The sequence below is a fragment of the Onychomys torridus genome, chromosome 21, assembly GCF_903995425.1.
Source record: "Onychomys torridus chromosome 21, mOncTor1.1, whole genome shotgun sequence".
Taxonomy (NCBI): Eukaryota; Metazoa; Chordata; class Mammalia; order Rodentia; family Cricetidae; genus Onychomys; species Onychomys torridus.
This window is the reverse complement of record NC_050463.1, coordinates 36265877-36287967: the sequence shown is the minus strand read 5'-3', so window position 1 is coordinate 36287967 and position 22091 is coordinate 36265877. Positions and strand designations below refer to the sequence as shown.

The 22091-nt window shown below is 44.6% G+C and overlaps 2 protein-coding genes across 3 annotated transcripts in view; both read left to right on the top strand.

The window, feature by feature from the left end:
• The window catches only part of Klhl29 (kelch like family member 29), a 307924-nt gene that overhangs the window by 997 nt on the left and 284836 nt on the right, over window positions 1–22091 (top strand). The gene's annotated exons all lie outside the window — the stretch shown is intronic.
• On the top strand, window positions 128–1060 carry LOC118571505. Its single transcript, XM_036170519.1, has 3 exons — window positions 128–300; window positions 500–931; window positions 1045–1060. The coding sequence occupies exons 1-3, from the start codon at window positions 128–130 to the stop codon at window positions 1058–1060; spliced, it is 621 nt and encodes a 206-aa protein (XP_036026412.1).

Below are 22091 nucleotides of genomic sequence, written 5' to 3'. Positions count from 1 at the left end.
CCCTTGCGCCTGCGCTGCTCTGGGGATGGAAAAAAAAGGGGGGAAAAAAACTTCCTGCCCCCGGGTGTGTTATGTAGGGAATGCCTTGGGGGGACTGTCGCGGTGGTCGGAGGTGCTGGAAGCGAATATGACACCGGAGCTGGGTAGCGCTGGGCCGGGCCCGGCCGTGTGCGTCCCTCTCCTGGCCACCTCCCCCTGCGCGGCCCAGGGCCCCAGCAGTGCTGGGGGTGGGGTGGGGGTGCCCAGGAAGCACTGGAGAGCTGGTCCCCAGGGCGGCCGTGTGCCCTGCGTGTTGGGGAGGTGAGCGCCTGTGTGCCAAGGGAAGCTAGGTGATGGGTTCTGCCCCTCGCCGTTCTCAGATCCAGCATTTGGGGACCAGGTTTCTTCACCGGATCCCAAGTAACTTTCGAGGTAGAAGAGCTTGAAAATCATCTGGATGGAACCCACACAGACCGTGTGGTGACCTCCGGTTCCTTCCCTGACACCTTGTGGTTTCCAGCGGGGGTTGGAGGTGGGAGGACAGCTTCGGGGAGGCGAAGGGCGGGGAGGTGGTGGCGAGTGGGGAGGGGTTGTTTATGTGTGGGATAGTGGACCAGGAGACACGTAGGTGGGAGTGTGGCCGTGCGCCCGGACTGCCACGGGCGGTGCGGGCTGGCCGCGGGCTCACGTCCGGGTCTCCGTGGCCTGGAGCTGGCCGAAAGCTTGTAGGGTTATATCTGCTGCCGTGCGCGGGTGCCCGCGCTGGGCAGTGTCAGCCCCAGGCCCCAGGGGAGAGAGGCGTGCTCGCTCCAACCCAGATCGCGGAGCCCAGAGCCCAGTTTCGGTCCGAGGCTGTTCCCGGGGCAGGTTCGATGTGCATTGCCTGGGGGAAGGCGGAGGAGACGCACTGCCTGCCTGCGGCTGTTCTCAGAGGAGCCGGCGACTGCAAAGCGTGAGTCTTGGATGCCTGGGTCCGCCTGCCGAGAAGCACGTTCTCTCTCATCGCTGGCCTCTGGAACCGAAAGGCAGTGGCGGTCAGTTGACAGATCTCCGGTGGGTCCCCAGGGATGATGATGGGTGAGGAGCAGCCGCTGCTGCCACACGCACGGCTCTGCGAAGCGTATCCTCTCTCCCCATGGTGCTTGCAACGCGGCGCGCCCGGGGCGAATCGTGAACGCAGATATTTATGTAGCATTAGGCGAGACCTCTTCGCCAGAGGGACTAGACGTGGAGGACGCCGGGCTGCGGCTGCCGGAGAAACTTCCGCTCCTCAGCTCTGGGACATGCAGGCTCCTCCGCCGCGGCAGGCTCCAGCCCCTCCTCAGCTGAGCAACGCTAGGATTCGGACTCCAGTTGCAGAGACAGATCTGTCCTGGTTACAGCTGTATTTATCCTCATTTCATTTTCTTTAAAGCCATTTGTCTAGTCACTACGGAGTTTCTCCCCTGCGGTGTGGGTCTTACTGCTAACTCAGCCCGGGGAGGGCAGATTTGAGAAATTCTTTTCCGTTCGGGCTGAATGACAGCACGTTTAATTAGCCCACCTCATTCCTGACTTTTTAAATTTAAATTAAGGGGGGAGATGGAGAGCTAACTTTTTAATTATTTTTCACTGGCGGGGGTGGGGGGCGCGTTGAACAACTGTACAGATTGTTCATCCTGACACTTGGAGAAAACGTATCTGGTAAACATAATAATTTAAGGGTTGGTTGTCAGGCATGCATACTCAGTCTGCATGTTCCTACATGAGCGTGGCTCACAATGTCTATGGTACTATATATTGTTCTGTAGTGCATTAGATTTATCACCTTGCTACAAATCAGGAAATCAGTAGCATGTGTGCCCTTAAATCCTATAGGAATTTAATAATGTTTAACTTGGCTTATGGGCTGATGCATTTAGCCAATTTTAATAACTTTTCTGCACAAGGATCTTATTAGTCCACGATTAAGAAAAACATTGTCTTTGGTCCAGTCTTCCCATTTCCGCTATAGTTGTGGAAATGAATAGGTCTTCAACTTTCATTTGCAAGCAACCATCCAAACGAAATACCTAAGAGTTTTACTGAAATAAAGCATCCTATGGTAGCCATGGAAACAAATAGATTATTGGGTTTTTTTTTTTTTTTCTGTATGTGGTGGGGGTAGGGATCTAATGTTGGGTCTCTTAAGTTATGTTTCTAATGAATGGTGGTCACACTCCACATACTCGGTGTGGGAGATAAGCCACACCAGAATTCAGTTTTGTGAGGGGTTTATTAGAACAAAGACTACCAAGAACACAAGAGAATGACTTCTGCTAACTGGGGCTCCTCACATCCAGAACACAAATGCATAAAGCCATTTTGGGTTTTCTTTTTTTTTTTTTTTTAATTCTTTTTTCTTTCTTTTTAGTAGATGAGAATGGAGTCCATATTCTTTTAAGATTGGAAGACATATTTTGCTCGTAAGCTATTATTACTAAAGGAATCATTAAATCCAGCTCCTGTTTCCTAGGAATAAACAAGTGAGAAGTGTAGATGTTGGTGTAGATGGACCGTCACACTTGTTACCAACACTGTCAGTCTATGAGGCATATCATTAGTCTATTCAAATCTCGCCTGTTTCAATATTCATGCATTTCCATGGTGACCCACTCTGGTTTTGTTTACTTAATCAACCTTATAAATCTTTGGCATCGATTTCAGCAGTAACATCTTTCCCCTCTCCCATGTATCATTTGATTTGGCTGCAGCTCACTCCTAATGGGAAGCATGCCCCTGTCTCCCTTACATAGTTTTCAAAAAAGTTTACGTGATTCCCAGGAACACAGAGAGATAAAGAAGTTAATTCAGATAACACCATCAGTGCTGATGTAGCTTTTCAGTGTCTCATTTGTTACGTGTGTGTGTGTGTGTGTGTGTGTGTGTGTGTGTGTGTGAGAGAGAGAGAGAGAGAGAGAGAGAGAGAGAGAGAGAGAGAGAGTTTTTCTTTTCCCCCACAGGCTTACTATAAAGCTTTCTAACCTATGACTAGACGTCAGTTTTATTCTAACTGGATTGACTAAAGTTTTTCCTTCATACCCTTCTCTCCCTTTCCTTCTCCTTCTTACCCTCTTTTCCCATTCCTCCTCCTCCTTTTGTGGTATGAGGATTCTTTTGTGTCTTTAGCTCTATTGGACTTGAAGAGCCATCAAAGCTGTGTATTAGAGTGGGCTTGTCCTTCTGTAAGATCTTTTCGCTTCCAGTAATGGATAAAGCCAGAAGGTTCCGGAACATCAGAGGATTTTTCCCCCCCAAATCTAATATATATTTAGTCATAGTGCCAAGTGTCTCTAGGATCACAGTAACATTGTAAGTCCTCGGAGCAGGCAGTTTTACTTCACTGCAAGCGATGATTTTGCTCATCCGCTTTCAACTTTGCTTTCTAATGATGCAATCCCATGCTAATCACAGCCCTGTATATTTCAGAACTATCAAGGCAAGCATTTGCACGCTACTGACTTATTAGGATCGGGCAAAGTAATTGGAACACTTAAGTTCAAAGTCAGAAGGAGAAATGGAATTATAGCCAACCTTATGATTCTATAATCAGTCAACTAAGCGCCTACTTGGGGGTAGGAGGAGTAAGAAACACCACGAATGAGAAATCCAGCCTTTGCCGGCTGTGAACGAAGCCAAACCGGTTACAGGGAAAGAGCACTGGAGAATGAGACAGATATACGCCCCTCTTCCCCCATGGCCTTCCTTTGTGCTAAGGCACATAAATACAAATGTTCAGAAACTGGGAAACTATTTCTACTTGATGCAGAAGAGGAATCTTTTTTATTGCTCAAAAAAAAAAAAAAAAAATCTAAGGTCCTCTTCTAGTATGCTTAAACAGTTAGGTAGTGTGATCCCTGCAAGATATTTCATGTACAATGGCTTTTTACCATAGAAAATGGTTATAATAATTTTGGTTAATAAGTAGAGGTGTATATCAAAATTCCACAGTAGAATCTAGGAGAAAAAAAAATGCTGGGATCACAGCCATCCTGAAATCAAACTCCAAAGCTCTTCTTCCTCCAACAGCTACACCCTTGGTCTCCTCAAACCTGGGGTCAGACAGGCAGACTCTACCGTCTTCAAGGAAACCATTTGAAACCAGGAAAACTGAAGCTTTAATTTAGAATGAGGAGGGTGGATCATTGGAAGTTGCAACAGAGTTGCTGCTGAGAATGGTCGTCATTGTTCTGGGGGCATTTCCACCTTTAGGGTGGGAAAGGAGAGTCCCCTCCGATGAGGCAGAGTAGCTTCGGGAAACAGAAATGGTTCCAGAACTCCATGCTCCGGCTCAGACACCTGAACAAGAACCCTGGAGCATGGGCCGGACAGGGATCCGGTTTAGGTGAAAAGGACAGCTCCCCATCCGTTAAAGGCTACTGCTGGCATCGATGGTAGGAAGTTTTGAAACCTTTAAATCATGGAGCAATTTGAGATAAATATATACAAATACACACAGGCATGTATTTGCCTTTATACACACAAACGCATACTTTGCCACTTAGTAAAATGATGGCTTAAAACAATAACACAGAATTTACCATCTTCATCATTTTTATGGGAACAGAATAGTGATATTCCTACTCACATTACTGAGCAATGGGTTGTGGAAACTTATTCATCTTGTGGTATGGAAATCCTATGCCCCTTGGATGCCAGTGTTTATTCTCTTCTCCCTCTGCTGGGCAGTCACCAGTCTGTTTTGTTGTCTCTACAAACTTGACCATCCAGAATACTGCATGTAAATGAAATACGACATTTATCATTTCCCAATTAGCTTTTTTCACTTAGCATCATCCGATCGGGTTTTTCATCCATGCAGTCTCATATGTCAGAATTTTCTTCCTTTTGAAGACTGATTAGTATTCCATCAAGCATATGTATATTTTGTTTGTCTTCTGGTGAGCATGTGGGTCGTTTCCACCTCTCGGCTACTGTGAGTAATGCTGCCGTGAATTTGATTGTGTAGATATCTTCGGAAAGGAGGCTTTTCACATTCTTTGACAGCATACACCCAGAGATAAGACCACTGCATCCTGCCACTTTAACACTCACAAATGTAGGTCTCTGGTTTTCAGAACTTGGTAGGAATGCAGTCAGTCGAAACAATGTCAAATATCAAACGCAGCAGGTATTACTGACATTTGTTTTTCCTATCTGGTGTGTATGTTCCCCTCAGAAGTCTCTCCAGTCCCTCGTGCTTTGCCCAGGGGGCAGGCGGGAAGGGGCAGGGGTTGGCTGAATTCTGGTGACAATACAGAGTGGGTGGTGGTAGGGGCTTCACGTGGGAGTTGAAGTCCAGTCTCTGGGCAACCTTGGGAAGACCTGTCATCTCACAAGGCCTCTGTTCCTGAAAATGTGAAGGAAGCACAGTAGCAGTCTAGGGCTAAAAGAGGGGACCCCCTTGGTCCAGGGAGATGGCTTAATGGGTAAGGGCACTTGCTGCAAAATCCATATAGTGGAAGGATAGTACTGACTCCTGGTGCCAATCACCCCTCCCAGAAGCATGCCATGGCACATGCATACACACAGAATTAGATTTTTTTTTAAGATTTACACACGCAGAAACTAACTAGCTTAAAAAAATTCTCTTTTTCAAAATGAAGAGGGAACCCTGTTAAAGCCCGTTCCACAAAGAGACTTTCCATGTAGCAGAGCTCTGGAGCATGGCCATTCAGAGACGATGCAAATCATGGAGATGATTGAAGTGGGGTGTATACTGAGCCCTCCAGGAATGAACCCTAAATATTTTAATGATACATCAGGGTGTGTGTATGCTGCAGTCTGTGAACCTCATATGATAGTATGACTTCTGAACAGCATAAGATTATTTGCATCACAATTCCAACAGTTCAAAATACCCTTCGTGGATTTGATGTATGAACTTTTAATTCCATTTTTTAGTATCATAATTTTAGCATTGCCATGGATTTCAGAGGTCAGCTAATCTACCTATTATTCAATCAGCAAACCTTTCTCAAGCCCCAATAATCAAATAATAATAGCTTCTGGTTAGGGCTGCCCACCATATTTTAGTACTTTACATATATTATCTCTAATCCTCACATCAAACCCATGAAGTAGGGATTATCCACACTCTACAAATGACGGGGAAGCTCAGAGGTAAGCAAGTGGCCTATCCCCAAGGCCTAGCCATGTCCGGCCACATCATACCGCTGAATTTGAACACAGAACCTTCAGCTACTAATTCTCGTGCAACTGTGTGGTGTGTGTGTGTGTGTGTGTGTGTGTGTGTGTGTGTGTGTGTGTGTGTGTAATGCTGAAGATGGAACCAGGGCTTCTTGCAAACTAGGTAAGCACTCCACTAACTAAACCACATTCCCAGCCCCTTGTGCATTTCTGATAGTACACACAGAGTTTTAGTGTATTTGTTCCTGTTCGTGCTGCCTTTCGTGTGTGAGGAGCTTCTTATCATTATCCATGGTCATTAGCCTTTTCTTTTTACACCCGGTCTCCCTCGGTAGCCTTGGCTAGCGTAGAACTGGCTGGCCTTGAACTCATAGAGATCTTCCTTGCCTCTGTCTCATGATTACTGGGATTAAAGGTGTGGGCCACCATGCCTCACGCTTGCTAATTAATATTTCATGTAAGTAATAACATTAGAAGGAACGTGAGTTTAAGATTAACCCCATCTGGCCCAACACTCACTGTCGGGTTTTTGTTTTGTTTGGTTTGGTTTGGTTTTTAACCAGTCTACCTGCTTCCATTACTCCTAGAAGACAAATGAGACCAACATTCATAGGCTTGGATGGGACCCATTTCTATAAGTGAGTCTGTGTAAAATGAAATATCTACGAAGGAGAAAAAAAGCAATGTGCGGAGAATCACATATACACTTAGACCTACCTGGACCTACTAAAGGCTAACTGAACTTACCCCCGTTTTAATATCAGGGTTAGTGCAGTGTCTGGCGTGAAATTCCTCCTTGCAAATGTTTTGCCTGTGCACATTTCGACCCCAGAGAAGGTATCAGGTGATAAATATCAAAGCATACATTTCGGATTGTCTTTTCACTCGTGGACTGTCTAGTTACGCATTCAGAGTTTGTCATTGTGTGGAATTTTAGATGCTATATTTGGGCCTAAATCTATTAAATATGCTTGTTGATGAATTCTAAGTAATCTAAATGGAATCTTGGAGGATTTATGACTTGAGACTTTGAAGACTAATTTTCTCCTGGAACTGCATCATCCCAGTGATAACTGGATCTATCTGGGACTCGGGAGAGCCGACACAGAGTCGTCTTTCAAAACGGGCTCACTTGCTGAGTGTCTTCCCTGTGCAGATTTTAAAATCTGCAGTGTTTCACAAACAGCATTGTTTTTTAAAGAAAAGTAAAAACACTCCAAATCCCAGAGGCAGAGGCCATGGGAGAAGGATAGCATTGTGTTTGCATCTGCGTCTCTGCTGGCCTCATGCTTTGTAGTGCTCCTCTGTGAGATGGGAAAGGGCGTGAACAGAGCCTCCAGCACACACCACAGAACCATCTCTGTTCCATCTTCTAAGGATTCCCACCCAGGTGCAACTAGGCTCACTAGAAGAGGAGCATTCCTTCCAGACCTGAGGTCAAGCCTTCGAGAAAGTCATAACACAGGCAGTGCTGGGGTTGGCCACTGCAAGAGCTGGCCATCTCTGGGCTGGCAGGCCTCTCTCATATTGCTATCCAGTTAGCACACCACCTCTGCCTTTCTCCCTTCTCTGCGTATAAAAGGTACATCAAGGGACCTTTTCATCCAAGTCCAAGTCTGAGAAGAAGGGTGAAGGGATGATGCTCTGCACATGAAGATGCTCCACACACAAAGATAATCCACACATGAAGATACTCCACACACAAAGATACTCCACACACGAAGATGCTCCACACATGAAGATGCTCCACACACAAAGATGCTCCACACACAAAGACGCTCCACACACGAAGACGCTCTGCACGTGAAGATGCTGCTGCGGCTGTTTTCGGAAAAACCAAATGCTAGTCACAGACTTCCTCTACATGAGAGACTTAACAGCTTTATCTTTGGTCGTTTAGTAACATTAGCAATTGTCCAGGAAGAGTGAAGCTTGGGTTTGAGAAAAAGGAAACCATTTTCCTGTTCTCTTTCGCTTTTCTCTGTTCACTTAACCCTGCCAGCTAGACACCCTGGCTTCTGGATCACAATCGCCATTTAAGCTAGCCACCGAGGGACCCCTGCTCATATGTTTGGTGCTATTTTGCAGATGAGAGAGAGGCAGCTGTTTGTCCCAAGATCAGATTGTGTATGAGAGATGGGCATGAGATACCAAGCCTGTCATTTGCACACAACTACCTACCTATAGAGTAAGGAGAATCCCGGTCCATATGCCCTCTATAAGGACTATGAATGGCCTAGTGTATAATAAAAATCCTCCCATGTTTAATCACATTGCTCACTAATTACCACAGGTGGTGATGTAAGAAGTTGAAGTCCAGTTGATTTTCTCTGTTCAAGGGGGAAATAAACTCAAAGAAACAGAGACCTACTGTTGTAATTTCAAGTACCTTCACATATAAACGTATTACCATTATCTTTTGAGTTGAGCAAAAGTTGAGTTGAGTTGAGTCCACATCAGAGGCTTAGGTCTACCTGGTGCCTTTGGTTCCTGTTCCTTGAGGTCAGAGGCCCCTGGGGTGCTCACTTGGATATCCAAGGACTGAATATTTTAGGATTAGTGAATTCTTTGTCTTTGCAAAGCACTCACAACAGCACCAGCATATGCCAATGCTGGTTGGAAACAAGCAGTTATTCCTGGGCACGTAGAGTTTGTGGTCCTAAAGGGACAAAGGAGTGCCTTTGTCATTAGATTCAGGCCTGACCTGGCACATCTTGATGTTTACTGGTCAGCTACACTGTAGAATTCCTGGTCTACTTAGAAATTGAGAGATGTTCCAGGGAGGAGACTTGGCTCATGAATGCAGTATTGCCCTGACCCCTGGGGTCTGTTCAGCTGCTGCCATGGCTCAGTCTCTCTAAGCCAGTGGAAAGGTGTCCGCAACGGTGTCTTTCCAGACAGTTGGTGCCAAGGTAAATTGAGAGTGAGCTATTAGAAACTAGGATTGCATTTAACATTGCTTTGGTGGCCAAGAACACAGTCAATAGTTCCTCTCAGTGAAGCAGGCAGAGGGCAATGGGAGCAAAGTGAAACTTACATCCACAGAGTTGTGGACAGTGTTCTGGCTGTGCATAGTAGGACCACATTCAAGTTTGTTTGATTTTTCCAATGTCAGGGGATCAAACCTAGAGCCTTTGTACATAGTAGGCAAAATGTGATCCAGACCATTGAGCCACACATCCCTAACTCCACGTATCAGTTCTTAACAGATTGGAAATAAAAACAAAAATCTAAATCCGGGGGAGATGGCTTGGTGGGTTCTTGGGCTTGCCGCACAAGAACGAGGACCTGAGTTCAGATCCTCAGTATTCTTGTCAAAAGCTGCGTGCTACCCTGTGTGCCCTGGTGCTGGGGAAGGGGTGGGGAGGGGACAGCCGCTATTTGGGCTGGCAAGCTCTGGGATCAGTGAGAGACTCTCCAGAGATAAGACAGAGATCAGGTAGAGGAGGCACAGACACACCCCCATACACCCAGTGAGCATAGTGCAGTGAACACAATTGAACACAACGTGTGCAAACACACACACACACACACACACACACACACACACACACACACACAAAAAAAAAAAAAAAATACAGAGAAACTGGGCAGTGGTGGCACACGTCTTTAATCCCAGCACTCAGGAAGCAGAGGCAGGAGGATCTCTGAGCTTGAGGCCAGCCCTGATCTACCGAGTGAGTTCCAGGACAACCAGGGCTGTTACACAGAGAAACCCCTGCTTCAAAAAACAAAAACAAAAAATCAAAGAGCCTAGAAAGATGGCTCACGGATTAAAAGAACTAGCTGTTCTTCCAGAGAACAGAGGCTCAATTCTCAGCATCCCCATAGTGACTTACAACTGTCTTTAACTCCAGTCCCAGGGCATGCAACTCTTCTTCTGGCCTCTGAGGGCACCAGACATATACAAGGTGCCCAGGCATGCATGCAGACAAAGTGCCCATCCACATAAAATGAAGACATTTTATAAATAAATTTAAAAATTAAAAAAATCCTCCAGACACCTGATCATCACAGATAGCGGTAGAGAACAGGGTAGAAACCTAGACGTAGTTTGCTTTGCCAAAGCATGGGCAGGGTTTTCGAACCCTTGGGGCTTGGGATCCCTTATTATCAAAGCTAAGTTGTCCACCACTGGCACAACAGGTGGGCTGACTTCTGTCTCATCCACTAGTGCTCAATTTAGCAGGGGCAGCTGCCTGTTGGCTCCTGCCCAGCACATGATTAGCATTTCTTGTAACTGCAAGGAGGTCGCATGCACTGCCTTCATATGCAAGCTCAGTGGCTTCTCTAATGGGACCCCGAGGATCCTAGCCTTGTAATGTACCCACCCACTTCCATGTGGAAGCCAGTTTGTTAAAATGCCTTGCCTTGAACTTTCGAGGTAAGGATGGATTATTTTGTCATTGAATTTGCTTATTAGAGTGATAGAAAGAAATGGGTGATGACCTTACTCAGAGAATCTGAATCAGGTTTTCTGAGCGAAATTCAAGGGCCATAGAGTTTAGGAAGTGCAAGGGCCACGCTTAGAAGCTGGGTTCATTAGACCAGGAGGCCGTGTGCAGCATCATAGCCAGCCTGTCCTTTAAGTGAAGAGCCTTCTGTGAGTGGAATGCTATAATCTATTTGGTTCATGCTGTTCCAACCAGCTTTAATCATCAAAACTGGAAAAATATTCCAACTGTGAAAGAAGCCTAGCTCTTGCTGAAGCCTCGATGTGCCACAGGGACACGCCAGAGTCTCTCAATCCACCAGTCCACGCAGCATGCTGTCGAAAAGGAGTGTGTGGATCTCTTCATGCGGTGTGAGGCAGCTGGCTTTTTCCACAGTGAAATGGTTCAAAGATTTAACAGTTCCTTTTCCCCCGGAGGAGAAAAATGATTTTCCTGGAAACCGTGTTTGAAGAAGTCACGTGTTTTTGTTTTTTGTTTCTCTATACAGTCTCCACCTCTCTTGTGACAGGGAGGAGCATTTCCTTACCATCCCCATGTGTCTGACTAGGTCTGCTCGGGCTTTAGAGGTCAGATGGGACAGTAGACAGAGCTCCCTAGAGAGAGGAGGTTTGGCTTGTGGAGCTGGCAGGCACCATGGATTGGGACACAGAAAAGAATGAAGCAGGCAGACCAGTGTCCCCAAAGCAGCCCCTCGCTGTGGTCTGGCTGAGATAAAGATACATCAGCTGCACACTGTGAACTGTGTCCTCAGGGAAGGCTTGCAGCCCTGGGTTCTAGCTAAGGAAGGTAATGGGTTTCTTGTCTCTTGCTGTTACTCCGGGTGGGCTCTCCTTGCAGTCCATGAAACACCATGGTGGGCTTCCCTTCCAGTCCATGAAACATCATGGTGGGCTCCCCTTCCAGTCCATGAGAGACCATGGTGAGCTCTGTTTCTAAGTCATGAGACATCAGGGCATGCCAAAACCTTGGCCCTGCTCTGGTTCCCACCTGAGAATTTAAAATTGCAATTCAATTCTGCAGAAACCACACACATGTGCACACTTGCGCATGAAAACACACACACACACACACACACACACACACACACACACACACACACACAAGCTGGCTTTAGGAGTCCTAGGGGAGGCCCTGGGGGTGAGCGGGCACCCAGTCACAATTCAAGGGCTTGTTGTTGTTTTTATTCTTGGTTTACCTCCCAGAATGTCTGGTCTCCAGATACGTTCTTTTTTTTTTTCTTTCACTATCTGGAATAGACACCTGGACCGCTTGGTTATCCTTGGGGCTGGGAAATGGGGAAAGCGGTTCACCACCTTGTCTTGTTTCTGTGTTAGAGGTGACCCATGTGCCCCCTGGGATCAAGAACAGGGGAAGAGGGAGGAGGAAGAGACAATTGTTATCTAGAGACTGCACGCATGACAGGAGGGAGGGCAGGATTCTGTTCTCAGGACTTCCTGGCTACAGTGAAAATTTTTTTCGACCCAACCATATGATGAAAGGATGACCTAAGGATTCCAGTGCCCATTTCTCCAGAGAAGATAGTCAGAGGCCACTAACCACGCAAAAATACATTTGACATTTCAATGATGAGGGGGAATGCAAGCCAGAAACACAGTGAGATGTCACTTGGTACACACTAGGAGGATGGTTACCAAACAAACAAATCCAGAACTTAACAAGTGTCAGGAAGGATGTAGAGAAAATGCAAGCCTCGTGCACTGCTGGTACAAACGCATAATGGGGCAACCACTGTGGAGAATACAATGGTTCCTCAAAATAAAACAAAAACAAAGCCTAGAATTACCATATGATCTAGAGTTCCACTTCAGGGCATGTACCACATAGAAGGCAATGCCGAGGCTGGTCCATGGTCCCATACACCAGTGTGTCTCATAGCCGCAAAAGCATCCATGATTTCCAAAGGCAGAAGTAACCCATGCCCATCAGTGGATAACTGGACAAACGAGATGCTGTACCTGCCTAGAGAGGAGTAGCATCCAGCCTTGGGAAGGAAGGGAATTCTCTCACCTGTGTGATGAGCGAAATACCAGTCACACCAGGACAAGTGCTGTGTGGGTCCACTCCTAGGAGGTACATAAATTAGCCACATGCCCAGGAAGAGAGACAGAATGGTGGAAGCTACTGTTTAATGGATTTACAGTTTCCGTCTGGAAAAGATGAATGTGTGTGGGGATGGATAGCAATGACTCTTACCCAGCAAAATGAGAGTACTTAAGGTCGCAGAACTGTACATTTTTAAATGGTTGAAAGGCTAGGTTTCAAAAAGTTTTGGTGCTTTACTGTGATAAAAAACAGATTTCCAAATATTCCCATTGTTTCTTTTTAAATCAAAATGTATTTTTTAATTTTATTTTATGCATCTGAGTGTTTTGTCTGCACGTGTAGTTGCACACTCCCTGTGTGCAGTACCTGAGGAGGTCCAAAGAGGATGTTTGTTCCCCTGGGACTGGATTTAACAGTTATGAGCCGGAAATCAAATCCAGATCCTCTGGAAGCGCAGCCAATGCTTTTAACCACTGAGCCATCCCTCCGACCGACCCCCAAATTGATTCTTTAATTGCATTATTTTCAGAATTCATCTTGGGGGAGGGGAATAAGTTCAAGAGTTCAACAACATTTATATGGTATACTTGCTGTATACCTCATCCTGACACTGTGCTGGACATGTAGTTATTTGATTTATTCTGTAACAGTTGAGGCAATATAATGAAATCCATAGATCTGAATGTTCACTACACCAAGTTTCAGTAATTGCAGGTGTCTACGCAATCATCATTTAAAACAATAAAAGCTTCTCACCACTCCACAAGTTCTCTTGTGCCCTCTCCAATCAATCCTCCTTCCGGGCCCTACCACTTTCTTACTGGACTTATTGGACTTGCTGCCTACCCAGAGGTAAAGGTGTTTTGTCAGTTTTTCTCTCTAGAAGGATGGCAGCCAGAGGACTAGACGCTGTGTGGCCACTGAGACATCACCCCTGCAGGAAGCTAGCACACTTGGTGACTGCACTGGACATAATGACATGGTGGATGACCTCCCAGGTTGACATCCCCAAACTGTAATAGCCTGTTGCACACATTTATCCCCAGCTCTGACTGTTACCCACAGAGCCGACCAGACAGACACCCACCTCCTCCAGACAGAGGGGTCAGGTGACCAGTACCCAGCTCAGCCTCTGTTTTTTTTTTTTTTTTTCTGGCTTGGACCCTTGGGGCTGGTTGCTACCTTCTTTAGCCATGTTATACCTTTAATCTGGAACTGAAGCACAGAGCCCCGTTCTGCAAGCCAAGGCTTGGACAAAGGGGACCTGGGACAGACAAAACTACCTACTTCTTAAAAGACTTGTTTTCCTGTAGAAGCTGGGGGCTCGGAAAGTCATTGCTGAGCAAGGGGGTCTCTGGCTTGCTGGCTGAAATAACTCCGTTCCCCCTCTCTGCTCTGCCCCCTACTGTTAGGATTCTGCTCTCCCTTGCAGGCTGGTAGGGACTCCCTGGTACTGGTGGCTGCTTCCCAGCTGTGTGGAAGTCCCCTGCTGGCCTGCCTTGTGCTCCTGGGGGGAAATGGTGGCCTCATCTTTTGTATAGATTCTATCTTTTGTTGATTTCCTTCTAAAGATCTAGGCCAATGTTTGCGTATTATAGTTTGGGAAACATGAGGCAGAGAAAAGGCAGCCACGTCGAAGATGGGCTAGGCAGAGCCTGAGCCATTCTCAACAAGCTAGCATGTTCAAGAGCCAGGGGGACAGCCAGGGATCATCTCCTGAGCTCCCAGCATGGCTTGCAACTGTCCTGGGTGGAGAAGGGCAAACCCACAGAATTTCCTCTCTGACCATGTTAGCTGTTGTCACATGTAAATAAGGACGACTTCTTAAAATGTGTGACTCGATAAGGGATCCCATCAGCAGGGTGTGAAATAACTCTGCCTCTGAATCCGACCCAGGAAGGATGATTTGGTCCATTTCCCCACAGGCTGGCTAAGAGTCTTAGTACGCTAACCTGAGGTTGATGAAAGTGCAGCCTGTCTTTGGCTCTCCATGTTCCTACCCAATCTCTGCTTTGAGTTCATGTCTCCCTCGTGCCCACCAGTGTTCTCTTCTGCCGGGTCATGGAGCAGAAAGCCCGGCTTATCATGGAAGGACTGTGTTCTGTCAGGCATTTGGGTACAGGGGTGAGGTTTTAAAAGTCGCATAAAGAATTTTCACTGGGAAACCTAGGAAAAAATAGAAAGGGCTTCCTTGAAAATTGAGAATGAAGTTTTAAATGTGACTTTATCATACGTTTGGTTGAAAGAATAGTTTTTAACTATTACGGAAACATGGTCAATTAAAAGAAACCAGAAACATAATTATAGTGAGACTGAAACATACATACACACACACACACACACACACACACACACACACACACACCAAAAGCTGAAAATACAATATAATGCTAATAGAAGCTATCCCCCTACTTTAAAATTTTCCAATTATTAAAGCAATCTTCATATTTGTTTTTGTTTTTTGTTTTTTGTTTTTCGAGACAGGGTTTCTCTGTGTAGCTTTGCGCCTTTTCTGGAGCTCATGTGGTAGCCCAGGTTGGCCTCGAACTCACGGAGATCCGCCTGGGTCTGCCTCCCGAGTGCTGGGATTAAAGGCGTGCGCCACCACCGCCTGGCCTATTAAAGTAATCTTCATATTTTTATACTTAAAAAAATACTTGCCTAGCCCAAGAGTGAAATATTGCTGTAAGAGTAAGGTTAATTTTGCCATTTCTCTGCCCTCAGAGTGTGCAATAGGTGTTTAGGTACAGATTCTTATTAATACTAACAGAAACAGGGCAATGCCAGCTCATAATATAAGAAAAAAAATTAACAGCCAGATTTTTGTCTTTGTTTTGTTTTTTAAGAGAGGGATCAGTCGGCTCCGTATAATCCCCTATAAAAATAGGTCCGTCACAGCGATCGTAGACTCCCCTTAAAAATTAATTCTCCAGGGTTCTTTTCCACTTGGGGGCCCTTAAAAGAGTCAGGTTTGTAGATGGTCATAATGGTCGCTAAGCAGGCGTCAAACCTTAGGAGCTCGCCTCACACCATGCCAATGTTCTCAAATAACTGTGCCCCCAAGTGGTCACACAGACCTGTAAATAATATCCAGAAAAAAAAAAGTTGCAGTTTTTGCAGTTTACCAGGTCTTGGATTGCAGAGTTTGCGATTTAATAATCAGAAATGAAAATAATTAAAGGAAATAGTTAATTAAATGAAAATAGTTAAAGGAAAAAAAGGAGGTAAAAAGAGAGAGGAAAAAAGGCCAGATGTGGTGGTGGTGTGTTTGGTTCACGAGTGTGTGTGTGTGTGTGTGTGTGTGTGTGTGTGTGTGTGTAAAAGACAGTTAAAGAGGAAATTGTCTCGTTTTCCTTCCTGTGGCTCCTCATAAAAAGGATGGCTCTGTGTGTGTGTGTGTGTGTGTGTGTGTGTGTGTGTGTGTGTGTGTGTGTGTTTCCATATGCAGGCGGAGCTGGCGAGCAGAGCTGGGGTAGGTATGGGCAAAACCCTCCCTAGAATCAGGAGGCTGCCTGATTTCTTGGGAGCATCCTCGGCGCCTTTGACAAACTGCTTCTCTGCAGCAAGAGCTGCATGATAGTCTCCTTGGCAGTCTGCCAGAAGCTGCGAGCATACCGAGAATTGTGTTTTAATAGAAGGCTTTACCTCTGATACAGATTTAAAATGAGGAAGAAACTTTCTGTTCCCCAGCCGGAGCAAAATGCATTTTGCTTCTTGTGAAATGCAGGTGATTACAAGCTCATCTTACATAATTTTATTATTTTCAATTGCTGCCTGTCAGTCTCAGGTGATGGGTTCCTGGGAGCAGAAAGGAGGCAGATTCTGAGCGATGATTAGGGGGGGAAAAAAGTCATCCAGTCATTATGAAATCGCACAGAAGTTTAGAAAAGAGAGTAATTATCGTTGTGACGACGCGGATCAGCAGAACTTGCTAAGTTAGACACGGCAGACGTGAACTGAGGATCATTTAATGGCTTCCTACAAAATGTATTTGCCATTTAACAAAGGGTTGATACTTGAGAATTTAAAAAGTAAAAACCTTCCTATCAAGTGACGGCATTCTCTTGAACAACTACATTTTCAGAAATCTGTGACACTGTCAAGGTGGTCCACTGTCACGCCCACCAGAGGGCATTTTCTCCTCAACTACTATAAGAGAGATTTGTTTTTAAAGGGAAGAGGAGAGGTGGAGTAAAAAGAGTGTTAATCGGGGGAGGGGAGGGGGCTGCAGCATACAACTGAGGCATGTATCTGCCTCCACTTCCTGTGTCCTGCTACGTGCAAGCCAGTGCTACCAGCCAGGAATGCCAGTCTGCATGTATTCACCCTTTTCCAAAGTTCTTAGCTCCACAGTGACTGGGGTCCAAAGGAATCCTTTGCAAGAGTTATCTCCAGGCCCAAGATCCCACAAGCTCCTGCGTAGCTGAACCTGTCAATGATTTTAGCATTGAAGTTGATTTTCTAGTATTTTGAGACTCTGGTCAATGACTAAGTGCAATGAGCCTTCACCATCTCCAGCTTCCAGTTTCTTCTTTATATGTTTAATAAATATTTATTGAGTATCTACCCCATATCAGTATTAAGCCCAACTAAGCCTATCTGTGTGGAATGTATGGTCTCCATGGGGAGACCCGACATAAAAAAAAAAAAAGGAAGGAAGGAAGAGAGAGAGAGAAAGAAAGAGAGAGAGAGAGAGAGAGAGAGAGAGAGAAAGGAAGGAAGGAAGGAAGGAAGGAAGGAAGGAAGGAAGGAAGGAAGAAAGAAAGAAAGAAAGAAAGAAAACTAAATAGATACCAACCAGAGTGCAATTTAGATCATTGTAAATGATACACGGAAATATAATTGACACAAGAAAAAGAATAAGGTGTGTGGCATTGAGGAGTTAGGGATGCTTCTCTGATGGGGTAACAAGTATTCCAGCTCTATTTAATTGGCACTAATATTTGGCTTGCAAAGGTAATAAATTATTTAAACTCCCCCTTCCCAGTCAGAAAAGCTAGCCTTCATATCTATTCTTTTATGGAGCTGGAAGCCTGAAAACTGAGAGAAGTAACATGTGATTGCCAGGCATCAGTTTGATAAATAATGCTAAAAACTCCCCCTCTGTATCTCATTATTTCAAAACACAGAAGAAAAGGGAGGGTGTAAGCCCAGATTTTAGAATAGTTAGATAAATTTAGTGTTTGGGAAGATTTACTACATGGTCTGGAATTTTCTCATTTCTCGTTTTCTTTGTTACTTCATCCTGGACAGGCAGGCTGTGGTCTGCCGCCAATATTGAGGTCCACAGCTTTTGCTCGTGATTTCACCTCTGCCGTCCCCCACTGTGAGGACCAGGCCACACTCAACAATGGCATTCCTGTGGGCACCGTTTCTGCCACCCTGTGGAGTTCACGACCACGACATAGGAAGCTGGGGGCGGGGGCTCTGAGTTCTTGATAGGGAGGTCAGTCCAAGAGCCACAATGTCGTAGAAGTCCTAAGAGACACAGGAGAGAGTCTCTGAAGCCACGAAAGCTTCACTTTGTTGCTGGTTTTGAATTTACTTATTTGTGGTTGGGTGGGCACAGGCATACCGTGGTGCCTGTGTAGGACTCAGAGGTCAACTTTCAGGAGTCAGTTCTTTCCTTCCACCATCTGGGTACCAAACTCAGGTTTTCAGACTTGGCCTGCAAATGCCTTTACCCACTGGACCATCCGTCTAACCCCCAAACTTTACTTGGAACTTCTTGGTCTTACTTCATGGGAGAAGTATGCCTTGAACTTGGCCTTAAGGGATTGGTAGGGATCAGGAAGAGAGGAGTGGGGCTAAATAAATATTCACTGTTGAAAATTAATGTGGAGCATGTTTTGACACCTAAAGTGATACCTATTATGTAGAATTTTGGGGGTGTTAATTAATAATCTCTAGTAAACCTATTGTCTGGAGATAACTATTATTAATATATTTTATTTTGTTTTCTCCCAGCCTTCTGGTTTGCATTTTTACAAACAGTTGGTACCATGTTCACATATGAATTTCTGCACCTTGCTTTTTTAATTTGGTATAGGATAAATATCATCCTACCATGACCAAAAGTAATTCCTAAGTATCACTATTGGATAGCTGAATGCTATCCCACAATGCCTCCATGCTATTATTTAGCCCTGCCCATACTATATATATATATATATATATGCTTTTCCCCTCCTGTGGCACTATGGTGGCTATTCTTATATATTGTTTTGATTCATAATTTTACTAAAAGACAGATTTGCCAAGACCCAGTTCTGAGGGCAATATTTGGCATGCCACATTATGCACAGGGACCTCTGATCGTACGTGTTAATACAAAAATAATAAGACCAGTCTGTGGAATGGTTGAGAGTTCAATGACGTCGTGTTTGGATGGAATTCTAGAAATAGAATCACCAAGGTCTGATCTTTGAAAAATTATGTAACTTTCCAATTATAAAAATAATGTTCTTTATGGAAAAATTTGACAGAAAAACCAAGCATAATCTTGCCAGTCATAGAGATAAAAACAATTAACATTTTATAATCTACTTATGTTTTGCCCTCAGCAGAATGGGGGTGAAACTGTGTATCATTTTATGTCCTGCTTTTTCCCCCTCTATATCTTGTATTGATTTTGCCTTGTTATTACTCATTCAGAAACCTTATCTTTAGAAGACTGTATTGCCTTATATTTCATTATGTTAATATGCCACGTTTTAATTTCCTATTGTTGGATATTCAGATAATGTAGTTATTTAATGCTATAAAAATTTACTATAAAATATACTGCAATATGATGGTGTTTAACTAATCTCTGTGGACACTTTAGAGTTTTTAATTTAGGATTAATTCTTGGACATAGCAGTCACCACCGCAGAGGCAGGCATACAATGAAGATCTGTGTTGTCACATTGCCCCAGACAGACCAGGTTCCTTGGCCCTCCCATAGCTTTGTGAACACGCAGTGTGCTCCACTCCTGCCTTTTGTAATTTTTAAATTGGAGTCTGTTAGGTAGGTGAGTAATGGCATCTGCGGTCTCACTTTGTACTTCCTTAATTACCAGTGGGCTAGAACATTTGTTTTAGCATTTATTGACATTCCTGTCCTCTGCTTTTCTTCTATTTATATTTATCTTTTTTTTTCCTATTGATTTATAAGAACCCTTTATGCATAAGAGGAGATTAACCTTTTGGTGTAACGCTGGAATATTTCTCTGGTTCGTCATTTATCTTTTAAATTCATTTATGGCTTCTCGGGTGCGTTGAAGGCCTGATTTGCTCTGTCCTGTTCCTCGGCTCTGCAGGCCCGCTTCTCTTGATTTTAATGCTACCAAGATCCTCCCCATTCCTGGCTTTAGCTATCTGTTCATTTGCATTTTCTTCTACTTGTCTGAGGATTCATTTTGCACATTCAACTTTTTGTCCTGGTTTCTCATTTTGTTCCAAGACATAAGAGAAAAATAATTTTTTCTTAATAGCTAACTCTTGCTGTTCTGATTTAAAGGAAAGGATTTTTTTTTTTTTTGCCCCACCGATTTAAATCACTGCCTCTCTTACACTAAATTCTTGTAGGCAAGGGAGCATGTACTTTTTGCACATTTATTCGCTTCCAGTCTGACCTAGTACTAAACCACATTGTTTTAATTACAGAATTTTTATTTGTGTATTAAAATCTGGTAGTGCAGACTATCTCTGTCAGTATTATTTTTCCAGAAATAATTTTTGGCTGCTGTATCTGATACAACTAGCAGACCAGTTGAACTTTAGACCCATTTTTTCCCCCAAAACTAAAAAAAAAAACAAAAAAAAACAAAAAAAAAAACCAGCTTGTTGAGTTAGTGTTACATGATGTCTGCCTGAATTAGACGGTATAAATTGATTTATAAAGAATTGACATCCTACCGACAATATTGAGTCTTCCCCTTCAGGAATGTGCTCTTCCATTTACTTGCTCTGTTTATCTGAATCTGCTTTCATATGCTCTGTAAACATCTGTGCATCTCCTCATATGAGCTCTGCACTGTTCCTTAAAAACCTTATCCTCGGGTGTTGTGTTGAGAGAGAGAGTTCTCTGTCCCATCATGTTTTCTGATGATTCATTACTGACAAATAGGAAAGCTGTTAGTCTATTTCTTTTGTGACTGAAGTTTCTTTTGGATAGGCTTTTTGTTTGTTTGTTTGTTTGTTTGTTTTTGTTTTTGTTTTTCAAGACAGGGTTTCTCTGTGTAGCCCTGGCTATCCCACAACTCGCTCTGTGGACCAGGCTGTCTCCTTGAACTCACAGAGATCCACCTGCCTCTGCCTCCCGAGTGCTGGGTTTAAAGGCATGCGCCACCACCGCCCAGTAGATGAGTAGACTTTTTTAAAGCTCTGGAAAGATGCTGATAATATTACTGTATAATCTATCCATAGTATCTAAGAAAGCTGAACTTACAGTTTTTAACAATCTATTTCTTTGGAGGCAAATGGCCTCTCATTATGTCTTATAAACATTTCAGTGCAGTTTCTTTCTGACTCTAGGCCCAAGCCCTGGAAATGGGTTTCCTTGGGACATACTGTCTCATCTTGAATACTTGCTTTTAGGCCTCCCCTGGAATGGCAGACAACCATGGTGACTCTGATGGGCTGAGAGGGAAAAAACTTCAGATGGGTGTTTGGGGTTCACAGCCCTGCCTTATGGAAGAGTGGGAAGAACTGACCTTGAAGAATCATCTGGAAGCTGGCTCTAGGATGTCCCAGGATGAATCGAGAGAGCCTGCTGATGTTAGCATCAGGTTTTATTTTACCCAGATGTTTGCTCACAGCCAGACCAACTTGAGTATGAAGATAGACATCCTCAGATCCTAGACTTGATCCCTGGAGGCTATTCAAAACTGCCATTCACGGCACAAAGGGAACCAACCCCTCGAAGGGAGAAACAGAGAGAAGGGAAAGCAGGAAAGTGACTGGACTATCAAAGCACTTCATCCCGAGCCCTTCTCTGGGTTTACTTAACATCATCTCCTTCTCTACATGAAGGCGTCCCCTCGGGAGTGGAGAAAGAAAGGGTTTCTCCTACCCCGGTTCTCCCTGGCATATGGCTTGAGGTGGGGGTGGAGTCTCTCCACATTCCACGCAGAAGGCTTGCGGATGTTCCGACCGTGTGCATTTCCTCTGTTGGATGAACAGCTCATCTTTTACTCTTTCCTTCCTATGCCAGTGTGGGGAGGTTGTTTTTTTCTCCCACTTGAGAATCTTCCTCAGAAGGAATATGTTGCCATCAGCAATGCCTCTGTGTTGTAACTATCTCCCATGAATCCAGACTGCAAGGCAGCATGTCGTCCCTCAGTAAAAGCCCAAACCCTTCCCTGCATTCTTCAACAAATACCCGAGTGCCTCCTGGGTGCCCAGCATTGTGTGTGTTACTAGAACTGGACAGAGAGGAGCCGG